Source organism: Eurosta solidaginis, chromosome 4 (genome assembly GCF_040869045.1).
Source record: "Eurosta solidaginis isolate ZX-2024a chromosome 4, ASM4086904v1, whole genome shotgun sequence".
NCBI classification, from domain to species: domain Eukaryota; kingdom Metazoa; phylum Arthropoda; class Insecta; order Diptera; family Tephritidae; genus Eurosta; species Eurosta solidaginis.
In genome coordinates this window covers 259,422,751-259,435,745 of record NC_090322.1, presented here as the reverse complement: position 1 = coordinate 259,435,745, position 12,995 = coordinate 259,422,751, and the positions used below count along the sequence as shown (strand labels likewise).

Genomic DNA, 12,995 nt, shown 5'->3' with positions numbered 1-12,995 from the left:
TGTTTTTTTTAAGCCACCACAAGACACAGCAGGTAGAATTGAAATTACCATTTTATTCTTATTACCTCGTCTCGTAGATCATATATAACGCAACAGTTTTTGTGAATGCATTAAGTCGTTGTGAAGAACTCAAAGTGTGAAGTGCTAATTTCAGATAAAAAAATATGATAGCAAAGAAAAGCGCGACTGTGCCATCAAGACCGATGTTGACGAGCCAATGGAACTTAGAATTTATAAAAAACCAGATATAAACTTTAATTGCACAAGTTATACGGAAATTATCAATTTGAATGATATAAGTATCGTATTTGAACTACCATTCACGAGAAGCATTCCGTACGATACATTGAAAGAATATTTATATCAAGATGATCCACCGTTTAATGATCCAAAAATTCCATCACACATACAAGGAACGGAACGACATGTTCAATTACTAGCTAGCGTTTCCAAATGGGTTATACCGGAAAATGTAGAGGCTGTTATGACGACGACATTAGAGAGCCGTGCGAAATTGCCCAGACTTGAAAGTAAAAAAGACTTCAAACAATAATTTTTTTAGTTTCTTTTCTATAACTCACTTAAATTAATTTTTTCATTGACATATGTTCTGACTAAATAAATTTCTTAAGAGAAAAAATAGATATTATTATAAATAAATAATAAATATTATTATAAATAAATAAATAAAAATAAAGAAAAAACATAGCCATTTAGCTGATTTTTTCAAGTAAAGTGCAAAACCGGCGATTTTTTGAAATGTTTTTATGTTGAACCCCCAAGGGGTTCCAGGGGTTATGCCACTGGCATCGGTGGGTCGGGCCTCCAAAGTTAGTGGGGGTCGGTCACACATTTGTACTCGATTGGAGCACTCTAAATGGGTCAAAGTGGGATTTTTCAAAATTTGCCCCTACCCAAAAGTTCGACCCAAATTGAGGGACACCAGAATTCGCTTTAGAGGTATGGTTCCTTCGGCAAAGTTTCTTATTTTGATCCCTAGAATATGATTTTCACAGAGCAATGGGCGATTTTTTTGCCTCCCCACAAATCGACCCGGCCTAATATATATATATGTATATTAAGGTGGGTCGATTTGTATGGACGAAAGTTAACCAATATCGCGCCATCGAGTTTTCGATAGGATTTGGGCTTAGGAAAAAACGTTGCACTACGCATACACAAAGAAATAATTTTCGAGCCTGCGAAATTTAATTTTTTTGCCTTTTTTCGACTTTGATTTTTAAGATTTTTTTCATGACCTACTAAAAAAATTTTCATATGTTGGCGATAACATTTAGCAGACATTTTTGAGTCGGACAGTGTATACATGAAAATTTACAATCAAACAAACATTTTTTTAGTAGGTCATGAAAAAAATCTTAAAAATCAAAGTCGAAAAAAAGTAAAAAAAAATGAAATTTCGCAGGCTCGAAAATTATTTTTTTGGATATGCGTAGTGGAACTTTTTTTTCCTGAGCCCAAATCCTATCGAAAAATCGATGGCGCGATATCGGTTAAGAACTCGATCCAGTCTAATATATATATCTGTGGTCACAAGCAATAATCGCCTAAGCCCTACCCTTTTACATGGTACTTGGGCGAGTATTGCTTATGACCACAGATATGTGGGGGTCGTAGCAAAGCTAAAGCGGTAAAATGAGTAACTGGAAAGCAAACTGTCACTTGTCTATAATAATTCTAATTTAATTATTCCAGATCATTTTAATAGTTTTTTGTTGTGAGTAAATTATTGATGATACACTCTCTAGTATTTATGTTAACATACTAAATGGCATACGCAAGTGTGATGTATTTTTGCTATTATTGTTGGAATTAAGTACGCCGATTACGGTTCTAAGAAGATCCAGTATCTGAATATGTTTCAGTAAATATACAGACAATCGTTTAGGACTGCAATGCGACAATTGGTATATTGTGCGCCCATACCCTTCACAGCACCTCATCCAAGCCAATATCCTTGGTGAAGCCTAGTAGTTCGCTTGGCTTTTGGGTTAGAATGTGATAATTCTCTGGTCATGTCGAGCCCAAAAACTTAACCCTGCGTCTTGAGATAGCGTCACATTTCATGAGAATATGCTCCGCCGTCTCTGCTGAGCGATCACAGAACCTTCAGTTGTCCTTCGATGCCTGTATGCTCAATTTTTACATATGGGTGTTTAGTGTCCAAAGTCCTATAATATTAACTGTTAGAATTCTTAGTTTCTTTTTTGAAAGGCCTATGATTACTCTATAGCGATTGATACTAACGGTAGCTTTGATTGTCTTAAATTTGGCGCAGTACTCTTCACCCTTTTCCGTCTCTTCTAGCAATAAATGATCAGTAAATTCATGTGGGCCAACTGGCAGAAGCAGCTCAGGACTCTGTCCGTTCGCTCATTACTCTCCACTACCTTGTGACCATGGAACCAGACAAGCAGTACTATGTTTTGTGTTCCTAATTGGTTAAGCTTTTACACGCACTCCAAAATTAGTGCTGGCTCTTGGAGTATCCGCATTGAAGGCTCAGCTTAGCACAATGACTTATATCGTTTACTTCCGCTTGATATATGCTCCCAGAAGCGGTTACCGTGCTGTGGTAGGAGCGCTACCTCAACGAAGAACCTGAATTCAAACGCCGGGCAAAGCAACACAAAATTTAAAAACAAAATTTTTTCAATAAGAAACAAGTTTTACTAACCAGAGTCGCCCCTTGGCAGTTATTTGGCAAACACTCCAAGCGTATTTCTGCCATGAAAAGCAGCTTTGCAGATGCCGTTCGGAGTCGGCATAAAACGTGTAGGTAACTTCCCACCAATTTGTAGGAAAATGAAAAGGAGCGCGACACAATTGGAGGATAAGCTCGGCATAAATTCTCTTCTGAGGTTATTGCGCCTTACTTTTTTTATTTCTTTTATTTTTTATACCCCCAGAATGATTGATATTCTGGCTATGGCTCTAAGACTCCAGCTACAATTCCCTCTGGTCTTTTCCGGTTATCTGTATGCCATAAAATTATATGTAAGCGTTGGACGTTATCTAATCTAGCTGCATTCTATGTAATATCACATATTGAGAGACTGGGATCTTATCTCTTAATTCCTCCTCGTTTCAGAATGAGATAACATTTCCTTGGTCCCGGCCCCCTATGCAATATTCAAATTTTTGCTTGGCATTGCTATGTGCAGCGGAGTTCGGACGAGGAAATGCTCTAGCGCTGTTGTGGGTTGTTGTAGTTTTGTTAGGCTTGCATTGTTGCCAATCCAGTTGTTTGCGATGCCTTTGTGCCATAGGTTATCAAAGGTTTTGCTATAATGGTATATTCGTCTCAGTATATGTGGGTTGCAGCCCCATGATTTGCTTGCTAGAAGTTTACCCACCATAATGGACTTAGTGGCCGTAATTATCATGGAGACAAAGTGTTGCTTCCAAAGCAGTTGGGTGTCAAAGGTGACAGCCAAGTACTTTACTTCGGTTTCATATTCTAGTGTTACGCCATCTATTTTTATTGTTCTTAGGGTTAGTAGGACACTTCTGGTGAAAGGGATGAAACGGCCATCTTTGATGGGTTGATGTTATCTCCCATCTTTGTAATATTTAATAAAGTGAATAACGGAAATTTAAAAAATTTAGATAAGTATCTATTGTATAACAACAACAGCACTTTTGCAACCGTGTTTCAGTGAAATTTGTTTATCTTCGCTATTTGTGAGTACTAAATTCTAGAAGTTTGGTTCTGTGGTGCTAAGCAAAACTGTCACGTAACGTGTAAATATGCATTTAATATGCATTTAAACGCAATCAATAAATTTCTAGAGAATGAAAAGTTATACATTCGCCGTTAAGGCGCGAGATTTCACTTACTCATATTTGCGGTTGTTAGTATCTTGGAAAACAACAATTAAAACAAACGACTGGATACCAAACAATCAATTTTTTATTCACCTTTTGTTGATATTTAATACTTTGTTTATAAAACAACAACAAATTACAAAAAATTAATAATTACAATATCAATTCCGGAATACGAGTAAGATTACTCATAAATAGACTCTGACCCTGGCTTATAGGCTACTTAAAACAAAACGATTTTCCACAATATTTTTGTTTAAAACTCAGGTAAAAACAGCAGCGCTGCAACCGCTTAAAAGCCCAGAGAAATTGTTCCTATTTTGGCATAGGTAAGTAAGTCGTTCTTAGTTCATTCGCCGAAATGATTGTTTTTGAGATTGGCTTGCATGATTATGCTTAAGAGATATGCTCACGCGATATGCCGCCCGTCTGTCGCAATGTCGATCTGGTGACAGTCATGTAACTCGATGGATCTTGTAACGTCTAACGTGTAACCTGGTAGATCAGCCCCAGTCCAATAATGACTGACTGAAATTACCCATTGCTTTCTAAAATTCAGTCTAATACTAACCAAATTATAATGGCAATGGAATTACCTTATTTTCTATAACATAATTCAGTAAATAATTTATAGACTGTACAAAGTATGTGCAAATATTTATGGCACCAATATTTAGAGTATCAATGCTGAAGTTAATAATACAAAGTAAATAGCAGATGTTTTCATTATCATAACTCATAAGTTACACAAAAAACCTGAGAGACATGCAAACTAACCCGCAACACTTAGTCATAAAACATGGGGAAAAGTTGGAGAAGTAAACAGAAGGCTTTTAGTTAACTATAGAAAATTTACGCGCATTTATGGCAGCTAACAAAAAACTAGCAGAGGCAATTTTTAGCGCACTTCTTCCTTCGAATTTTGATATTTCTGGTACTTTAAGAAAAAAGCTTCTTTAAATTTTGAAACTGAAACAATGCAAACCAATTTAAAGACGTTTTTGAAAAAAATCGAAAATTTTACTAAAATTTCAAACTTTTTATTTGTAGTTCTCTGTATTTTGGAGTATCGTGTACAAAACAAGTGTGACACCTTATCCGTCAATTGCTGACAGGATGTTGAATATGGCGGCGAAAACGGCCGGCTATCTTCAGCGCGTGATAGAAAGAGAAACAGGATGAAACTACGATAGTCATTTTAAAAATCAGGTGATCGGTTATATTTGTAATTTTGACGTCTATGCTAAGGATGTCACACACTTGTCTTATCCACAATGTTTTGGAGTGTGCAGTTTTGTAGTCCAATAAATTTTAGTGTAATAAAACACAAGTTATAATACAAATTTTTACCCATTGGTATTTTAAATCCATACAAAATGTAAACAATTTTGTTTGTTTTTTTTTTTTTTTTGGAAGAAAATATAAAATATCGTTGGGAAAAAATTGTCCAAAATGAATGCGAATTTCAAGAAACCTATTAACTAGAATTGATTGGGCTTTAAGACTGCATCCTCAAACAAATTCAGAGAAGTCCAAATAAAAAATTCAAAATTTTCTCGAGTTTTCAAATTAAAATGAAGACGTGTTTAAAATTTACTTGTATAATTTCAGTTACAAAATTCACGAAAAAAAAGAGAATTAAATTTACGAAATTTAAAAAAATTCCAATCCAATAATTCGCTGCTATATCTGTCGTCATGCGAAGATCTATTATTTTCGAACAAGTAATTAAAAGTTAAATAAAAACAAGTAAATGTGTCTAAATTCGGGTGTAACCGAACATTATATACTCAGCGTGAGCTTCAATTGTATATTTCATTTCAGATAAATTACTTTTCTACATAACACGTGGCACCGGCCGTTTAAAAAAAAAAATGTCTCCCCATTTCCTCTTACAATAAAACTTGACAAGTGAAATATTATTCATTTAAAACAATTTTTTGTTAATTTATAGCTTATTATTCTAGTCTACGACCATTTTAATCTTGTTTTATATCTAAGTTGCCGTGGTCTTTAACCGATCCCGTCCATTTTTACTAGAAATATCTTCTGCTATAAGGAAAGTATTTGTACACAATTTCATTACGATATGTTAATTTTTCTTCGAGTTATGGCTCCCGAAACATAGACAATTGCTTAGTCATAAAAGGGGCGGTGCCACACCCATTTTTTTTAATTTGCAGTTTTTCTATTTATTGTTATAAATCCACTTGGGAAATGAAATACCATTTATAAAAAAGCTCTTTTTTGCAAAGATATAGCTCATTTTATTCGTCCACGACCCTTTTTAAAATCTTTTATATAAAAGTGGGCGCGGTACTTAACTGATTTCGTTAAGTTTTCCTCAAATCATGCCTTATAGTAAAGGCAACCTCTCTGCCGAATTTTGTTACAATAGGTTAAACGATTTTCGATTTATGATTCATAAAAAATAAAAAAAAAAATATTTGTAAAATTGATTTTATCACCAGTGGGCGGTGCCACGCCCATTTTGAAAAATGTTTCCAAATTTTTATCAAGAGTCTCAATATCAGTCCACGTGTCAAATTTCAACATTCTAGGTGTATTATTTACTAAATTATCAGGTTTTTTGTATTTTCCAAATTTGTTTATGTATAAAAAGTGGGCGTGGTTATCATCCGATTTCGCTCATTTTCAATACCAATCTATTCCAGATAAGCTAGTGTACCAAATTTGGTGAAGATATCTCAATATTTACTCAAGTTATCGTGCTACCGGGCGGACGGGCGGACATGGCTCAATCAATTTTTTTTTCGATACTGATAATTTTGATATATGGAAGTCTATATCTATCTCGATTCCTTTATGCCTGTACAACCAACCGTTATCCAATCAAAGTTAATATACTCTGTGTACAAAGCACGCTGAGTATAATAAAGAGATTTTTTTTGTAAATTCGATCAGAAGAAATCATACATACATGTAAACATTTTCGCTTCGGGGCTCCTTTCAGAGAATTTTTATACTCAGCTGAGCAGGGCTCAGAGAGTGTATTAATTTTGTTCGCATAACGGTACCCCCTAACGGCACAAACTAACCGAAATAGATATAGACTTCTATATATGAAAATGATCTTGGCAAAAAAAGAAATTCATTTAGCAATGCCCGTCCATCCGTCCGTTCGTCCGTCAGTCTGTCCGTAAACACGATAAGTTGAGTAAGTTTAAAATGAACGAAATCGGATTATAACCACTCCCACTTTTTCCATATCGAAAATTTCGAAAAACCAAAAAAGTGGATAATTCATTACCAAAGACGGATAAGGCGATGAAACTTGGTAGGTGGGTTGATCTTATGATGCAGAATAGAAAATTAGTACAATTCTGGACAATGGGCGTGGCACCGCCCACTTTTAAAAGAAGGTAATTTCAAAATTTTACAAGCTGTAATTTGGCAGCTGAGTATGTAATATTAGGTTACACCCGAACTTAACCTTCCTTATTTATTTTTTGGTTAGATTGCGTTGAACTGCCCGGTCTCAAAAGCCATCACATAGGCTGAATGTCTCCATAGCCTTACCAGTATTTGTTTCACAAGGACTTTGGTTAAAAAATAACTCCGACGCTCAAGGCTGACTCTCAAGTACCGGCTTTACTGTGGCACCAAGATGTAGTGCTTTCGGCCTATATTATGTAGCCCTCTACTTCTATGGTCTTAATGCCTGCACTCGAGCTTCTTCGAGGGCTTAAGCCTTGTTGCAATTTTTTTTAAGATCGGGGTAATTTTTTTGCGACATAAAATGTTTACTGTTTCCACAAAAATGAACCTAGAATGTATACTAGAAAAGTTTCTGAGATTTGTTTGTAATAATTTTTTATAGCACGGGCGTATGATTAACCTCGAATATACCTTTAATTGATTTTGGAGAGGTAAATAATGGATGTTGAGAAATAAAGACATAAGATTGGTCAGATTTAGCTCCTGTTTCACAATGTGTAACTCCTAAAAAATAAATAAATGTAAGGCGCGATAACCTCCGGAGAGATCTAAGGCCGAGCTTCTCTTCCAATTTGCGTCGTGCTCCTCTTGATTTTTCCCTACAAATTGGCCGGACGGGACCTACATGTTTTATGCCGACTCCGAACGGCATCTGCAAAGCAGATGAGTTTTCACTGAGAGCTTTTCATGGCAGAAATACACCCGGAGTGCTTGCCAAACACTGCCGAGGGGCGACCCCGCTTAGAAAAATTTTCTTCTAATTGAAAAATCTTATTTCTAAAATTTTGATGTTGCTTTGCCCGGGAGTTGAACCCAGGGCATACGGTGTGATAGGCGGAGCACGCTACCCATCACACCACGGTGGCCGCCAACTGTGTAACTCCTACTCATGCGTAAAAATGAATTTAGTTTTGCCGAACAGCGTTACAAAAGGAACAAAAACGGTTTCACCGCTACTGGAATGACAAGATTTTATATACAAAACAGTTCACCTTCACCCAAACAATAAAAAAAAATCAGAATAAAAAGACGCAACGAATATGAAACAGGTTTTTTTGTGCGGGAGCAATATTAAGTAGTCGGTACTTTTCACGCGATCAGTGTCTGCTACTTTGTGCATAAGCATGAGTCTTTACGGGCAGACCAAAAATTTTTGTAAACACAATAATAAATATTAGGGGGACTCATAAAAGCATATAAACTTATAAGGTGCAAAATTATATCCATTTCCACACGCGATTATATGAACGCATCTAGTAATACTCTTGATAAACTTGATTGTTTATCAGATGTATTATTGCCAAACAAATTTTTTTTGATTGTTATACAAATTAAAAAATGCCAAGATTAAGTGAAAAATCAAAACTAAAACGCCTTTACTTGCTAATGTTGGAGATTTCTGATGAAAATGCCTGCTGTAATGTCTGCAAGGTTGCATTCCTTTGAGTTTACCGCGTTTACACAATGAAATGTGCGCGTAAATTTATACAAATTGTGTGAATGATTTTTCATACAAAATTTGACAGCTCGTTTACGCACTAGATAAATTTATACGTCTACACACTTTATAAGGCATTTATATGGTTACATGAGTCCCCCTATTATCTTCTGTCACCTAGCCTTCATATAAACTCGGTTAATAACGAATTTTTGCTCTCAATTGCATCTCAAATAACCATTTATAGGGAACTCTAAAATTTAGTAAAAGGTTTTTCTTCAGCTAAACGGAATTTAAGTAAATATGAAACACAGATAGCTGATAGCCTGGAGGTATCTATTGCTAGATATATCCTCAAAAAAAAGGTGTAGGTACTAAGTGTTCGTGAAGCTCGATATCTGAACATACAAGTGGACATTTAGGCAAATAATGCTTTTCAATAAACTGCAGCTGACCCAGTGATTACATTACAAACCACAAAATAAGGAACTTTACCAGAAACAGATAATTTCGGGTTATTCAAAAAGGGCTTCATGGACTTTTCAGCTAAACTTTGGGCTATTTCAACATAATTTTCATACCATCTATAGATCACTACAGAATTGTCTTCGGATATAAAGTTAGAAAAAAATTTCGAGTATTTCCAGACCGTGAAGAAATTGTTTTTATAATGTTTTGGATTGTTTTGGAATGCTTGAAGGATCATATTGGAGTACTTCCCCTCATACATGCGTGCTTTGCACACAGATTATATTGACTTTGATTGGATAACGGCTGGTTGTACAGGTATAAAGGAATCGAGATAGATATAGACTTCCATATATCAAAATCATCAGTATCGAAAAAAAATTTTATCGAGCCATGCCCGTCCGTCCGCCTGTCCGCTAACACGATAACTTGAGTGAATATTAATATTATCTTCACCAAATTTTGGTACGCGAGCTTATCTGGACCCATAATAGATTGGTATTGAAAATGGGCGAAATCGGATGATAACCACGCCCACTTTTTATACATATAACATTTTGGAAAACACAAAAAACTTGATTATTTAGTAAATAATATACCTAGAATGTTGAAATTTGACGTGTGGACTGATATTGGGCCCTTGATAAAGATTTGAAAAAAAATTTTATAATGGGCGTGTCAACGCCCACTGGTGATAAAATCAATTTTACAAATATTATTAATCATAAATCAAAAATCGTTAAACCTATCGTAACAAAATTCGGCAAAGAGGTTGCTTTTACTATAAGGAATGCTTTGAAGAAAAATTAACGAAATCGGTTAAGCACCACGCCCACTTTTATATAAAAGATTTTTAAAAGGGTCGTGGACGAATAAAATAAGCTATATCTTTGCAAAAAAGAGCTTTAAATGAATGGTATTTCATTTACCAAGTAGATTTATAACAATAAATAGGAAAAACTTCAAATTTAAAAAAATGGGCGTAGCACCGACCAAGCAATTTTCTATGTTTCGGGAGCCATAACTCGAAGAAAAATTAACGGATCGTAATAAAATTGGGTACATATATTTTATTTATAACCAAAATATTTCTAGTAAAAATGGACGGGATCGGCAACTTAGATATAAAACAAGTTTAAAAGGTTCGTGGACTAGAATAATAAGCTATAACTAAGCAAAAATAGTTTTGAATTAATGATATTTCACTTGTCAAGTTTTATTGTAAGAGGAAATGGGGAGACATTTTTTGTTTTTAAATGGCCGGTGCCACGTGTTATGTAGAAAAGTAATTTATCTGAAATGAAATGTACAATCGAAGCTCACACTGAGTATATAATGTTCGGTTACACCCGAACTTAGACACCTTTGCTTGTTTTTATTTTTTTTTTTAGTTTTTTGTTCAGTCTATATTAATTTCAATAAATTTTCGAAGAGCTTAGGCTAAGTCCGTCCTATTTGTCTTACTGAGATAATCGTCTTCTCTGGCTTGTATAAAGAGACGAAGGAAGGTTGAAACTGTGGAGCACACAAAAACCATGTTTTTTTTTAGTTTTTTGTTCAGTCTATATTAATTTCAATAAATTTTCGAGGAGCTTAGGCTAAGTCCGTCCTATTTGTCTTACTGAGATAATCGTCTTCACTGGCTTGTATAAAGAGACGAAGGAAGGTTGAAATTGTGGAGCACACAAAAACCATGACAACCTACAAAATCAACTTAGAATCACTATTGCCAACTTTAACTTCTTTGGACTGAGTAAGGATTTAAAAAGAAAAGTCCTCCCTTGATGGACAAAAATCAAACTACATGAATCTTTCATAAGCACAGTTTATACCATAGTTTATACAGTGCTCAGTGATAATGAGCCCTTTAAGTTCGATGGAAGATTTATAGTCATTCTCATGAATCTGTTATATGGTTGGCTCATTTTATCAGCTGATTTTTGTCACTGCTCTGGCGTAGGCATTGTCAAGAGGTGTTGGAGAATGCGAAATGAAACCAATACTTAAACAATTACTTACTGCTGTAGAAGTCTATTTTGTATTAAAAAATTGTTTCATATCGCTTGCAGTTATTCTTTAGTAAATTGTTAGATGCATTATTATTATCTCACCATTTTCCACAACACCCAAGGCTTGCAAAGTTTTACGTTTTGTTTGCATTCTATTCGCCTAACACCAGCACATAGATTTTGACGATCGGAGCACATGTTTGTTATTTCTGTAGAGATGAGCCAACCATATTCTTGAGCCATGGTAATTCCCGTGATGAAAACGTAGCTAAACCTAGGAGTATGCTCTTAGAAGATATGCCTATCGACACACATGTTTTGCAGCAGAGTGACCAAGAGGCCCGCACTCAGGTGCGCGAGTCTATTGTAGAAAACTTGGGTCACCTTTGAAGCGAAGCACTAATAGCTGGTGTTAATTAAATCACCCAGGCTGTTAAGCGTCAACTTACGATGATAATGATGAATTTCTACAATAACAACAACTATTTGCTTAGTAATCACAACACACAAACATATGATTATGTAAATGTACGTGTATTTTACTGAAAGTTGTTTTGAAAATATATAACATTTATATTGCCAATTATAAAATTTGTATGAATATTTAAAAAATTTAAATATTTTACGATTTAATTAATTTAATTTAATTTAATTTGAAAGTCAATCATACTTTTAAGCAAATAAATACTACACGCCATAATTTTGTCCATATCAGATTCATTGCTCAGCCATCTAAAACTTTGACAAATTTACATAAAACATTAAACATTTGGACGGCAACGCCGCCGATGGTCAAGTGCATGTCCGCGGGGACATTCATGCGTCTGAAAGAGGAAACGATCATCAATACTTGAAGGCGTTATGAACTTTTCGTCGGGCTGCTCACCTTTGCCAGCTGCTGCAACTAATGATGGATTGTTATTATTAGTTTGGGCTGCTACTGTTTCACCGAACAACGGCGCTAATGGCACCTTCTCAGTAGGAGCATTCGCTATTGGGAACGGTGTTGATGGACCAGCGTCTTTGTTCTCGTCCGTTAATTTGTGCTTCAATTCGTCGTATTTCTGTGCTACGCTGCTGCCAAACTCCTTAGCGGAGGCGCCAAGTTTTTCTGTCCATGGCTTGGCATTCTCTTGCAAGTTTTCGGCGCCCTTCTGTATTTTACAGCCCAAATTTTTGAAGAAATGCGTTACTTCACCCTCGTCGGAGCTTTTGGAGTTATCGTCGTTACAGTCTGCGTGCACGTTAGCAACACAAAACGCGAAGGTTAAAAAAAATAGCACAGGTAAAGACTTCATTTTGTTAATTTTATTTAAATTTTATTTTTTTCTTATTTATTAAAAAACTAAATTTTGTTTTATTTATTGACGTTTCAAGTATTGCTTTTGTTTTCTTGATATTATTTTAGATTTACAGTATGCTTGCGGTTATCATGAACTGCTTTATACAAAAGTCGCGGAACAACTAAATATTAAGCTTGAGAATTTAAGCCCACCAAGTGAGTAGAGCGCAAATACTACTTGCCGCTACTAGTTAGCCATTCGAGTTAGTTCACAGAGTGCCGGTGGTGTGTGGTAGGAAGTGTGATGACTAGGGCAACCAAAAATAACTGATATATTTAAAAAACAACTTAGGCATGCATTTTTGTGCATTCGATATTGGAAATGTTGCAATAACAAATATAAGCTTCAGATTGTGAACAACTTTTATCACTTTAAAATTTTTCTTTTCACATTTTTTTTTGTATTGACAGTTGCTGATATGCTATTTAT

General features: G+C 35.2%; 1 protein-coding gene across 1 annotated transcript; it reads right to left on the bottom strand.

The window, feature by feature from the left end:
• Positions 1 to 11,736: 11,736 nt before the first annotated feature.
• LOC137251379 (uncharacterized) lies at positions 11,737 to 12,707 on the bottom strand. The gene is made up of 2 exons (XM_067785840.1): positions 12,110 to 12,707; positions 11,737 to 12,047 (listed from the first exon to the last, which is right to left on the bottom strand). The coding sequence occupies exons 1-2, from the start codon at positions 12,519 to 12,521 to the stop codon at positions 12,040 to 12,042; spliced, it is 420 nt and encodes a 139-aa protein (XP_067641941.1). The 5' UTR covers positions 12,522 to 12,707; the 3' UTR covers positions 11,737 to 12,039.
• Between the last annotated feature and the right edge of the window lie 288 nt (positions 12,708 to 12,995).

Excerpts from the sequence above, each read along its gene's own strand:
- LOC137251379 (XM_067785840.1), bottom strand. The coding sequence starts at position 12,521 with ATGAAGTCTTTACCTGTGCTATTTTTTTTAACCTTCGCGTTTTGTGTT.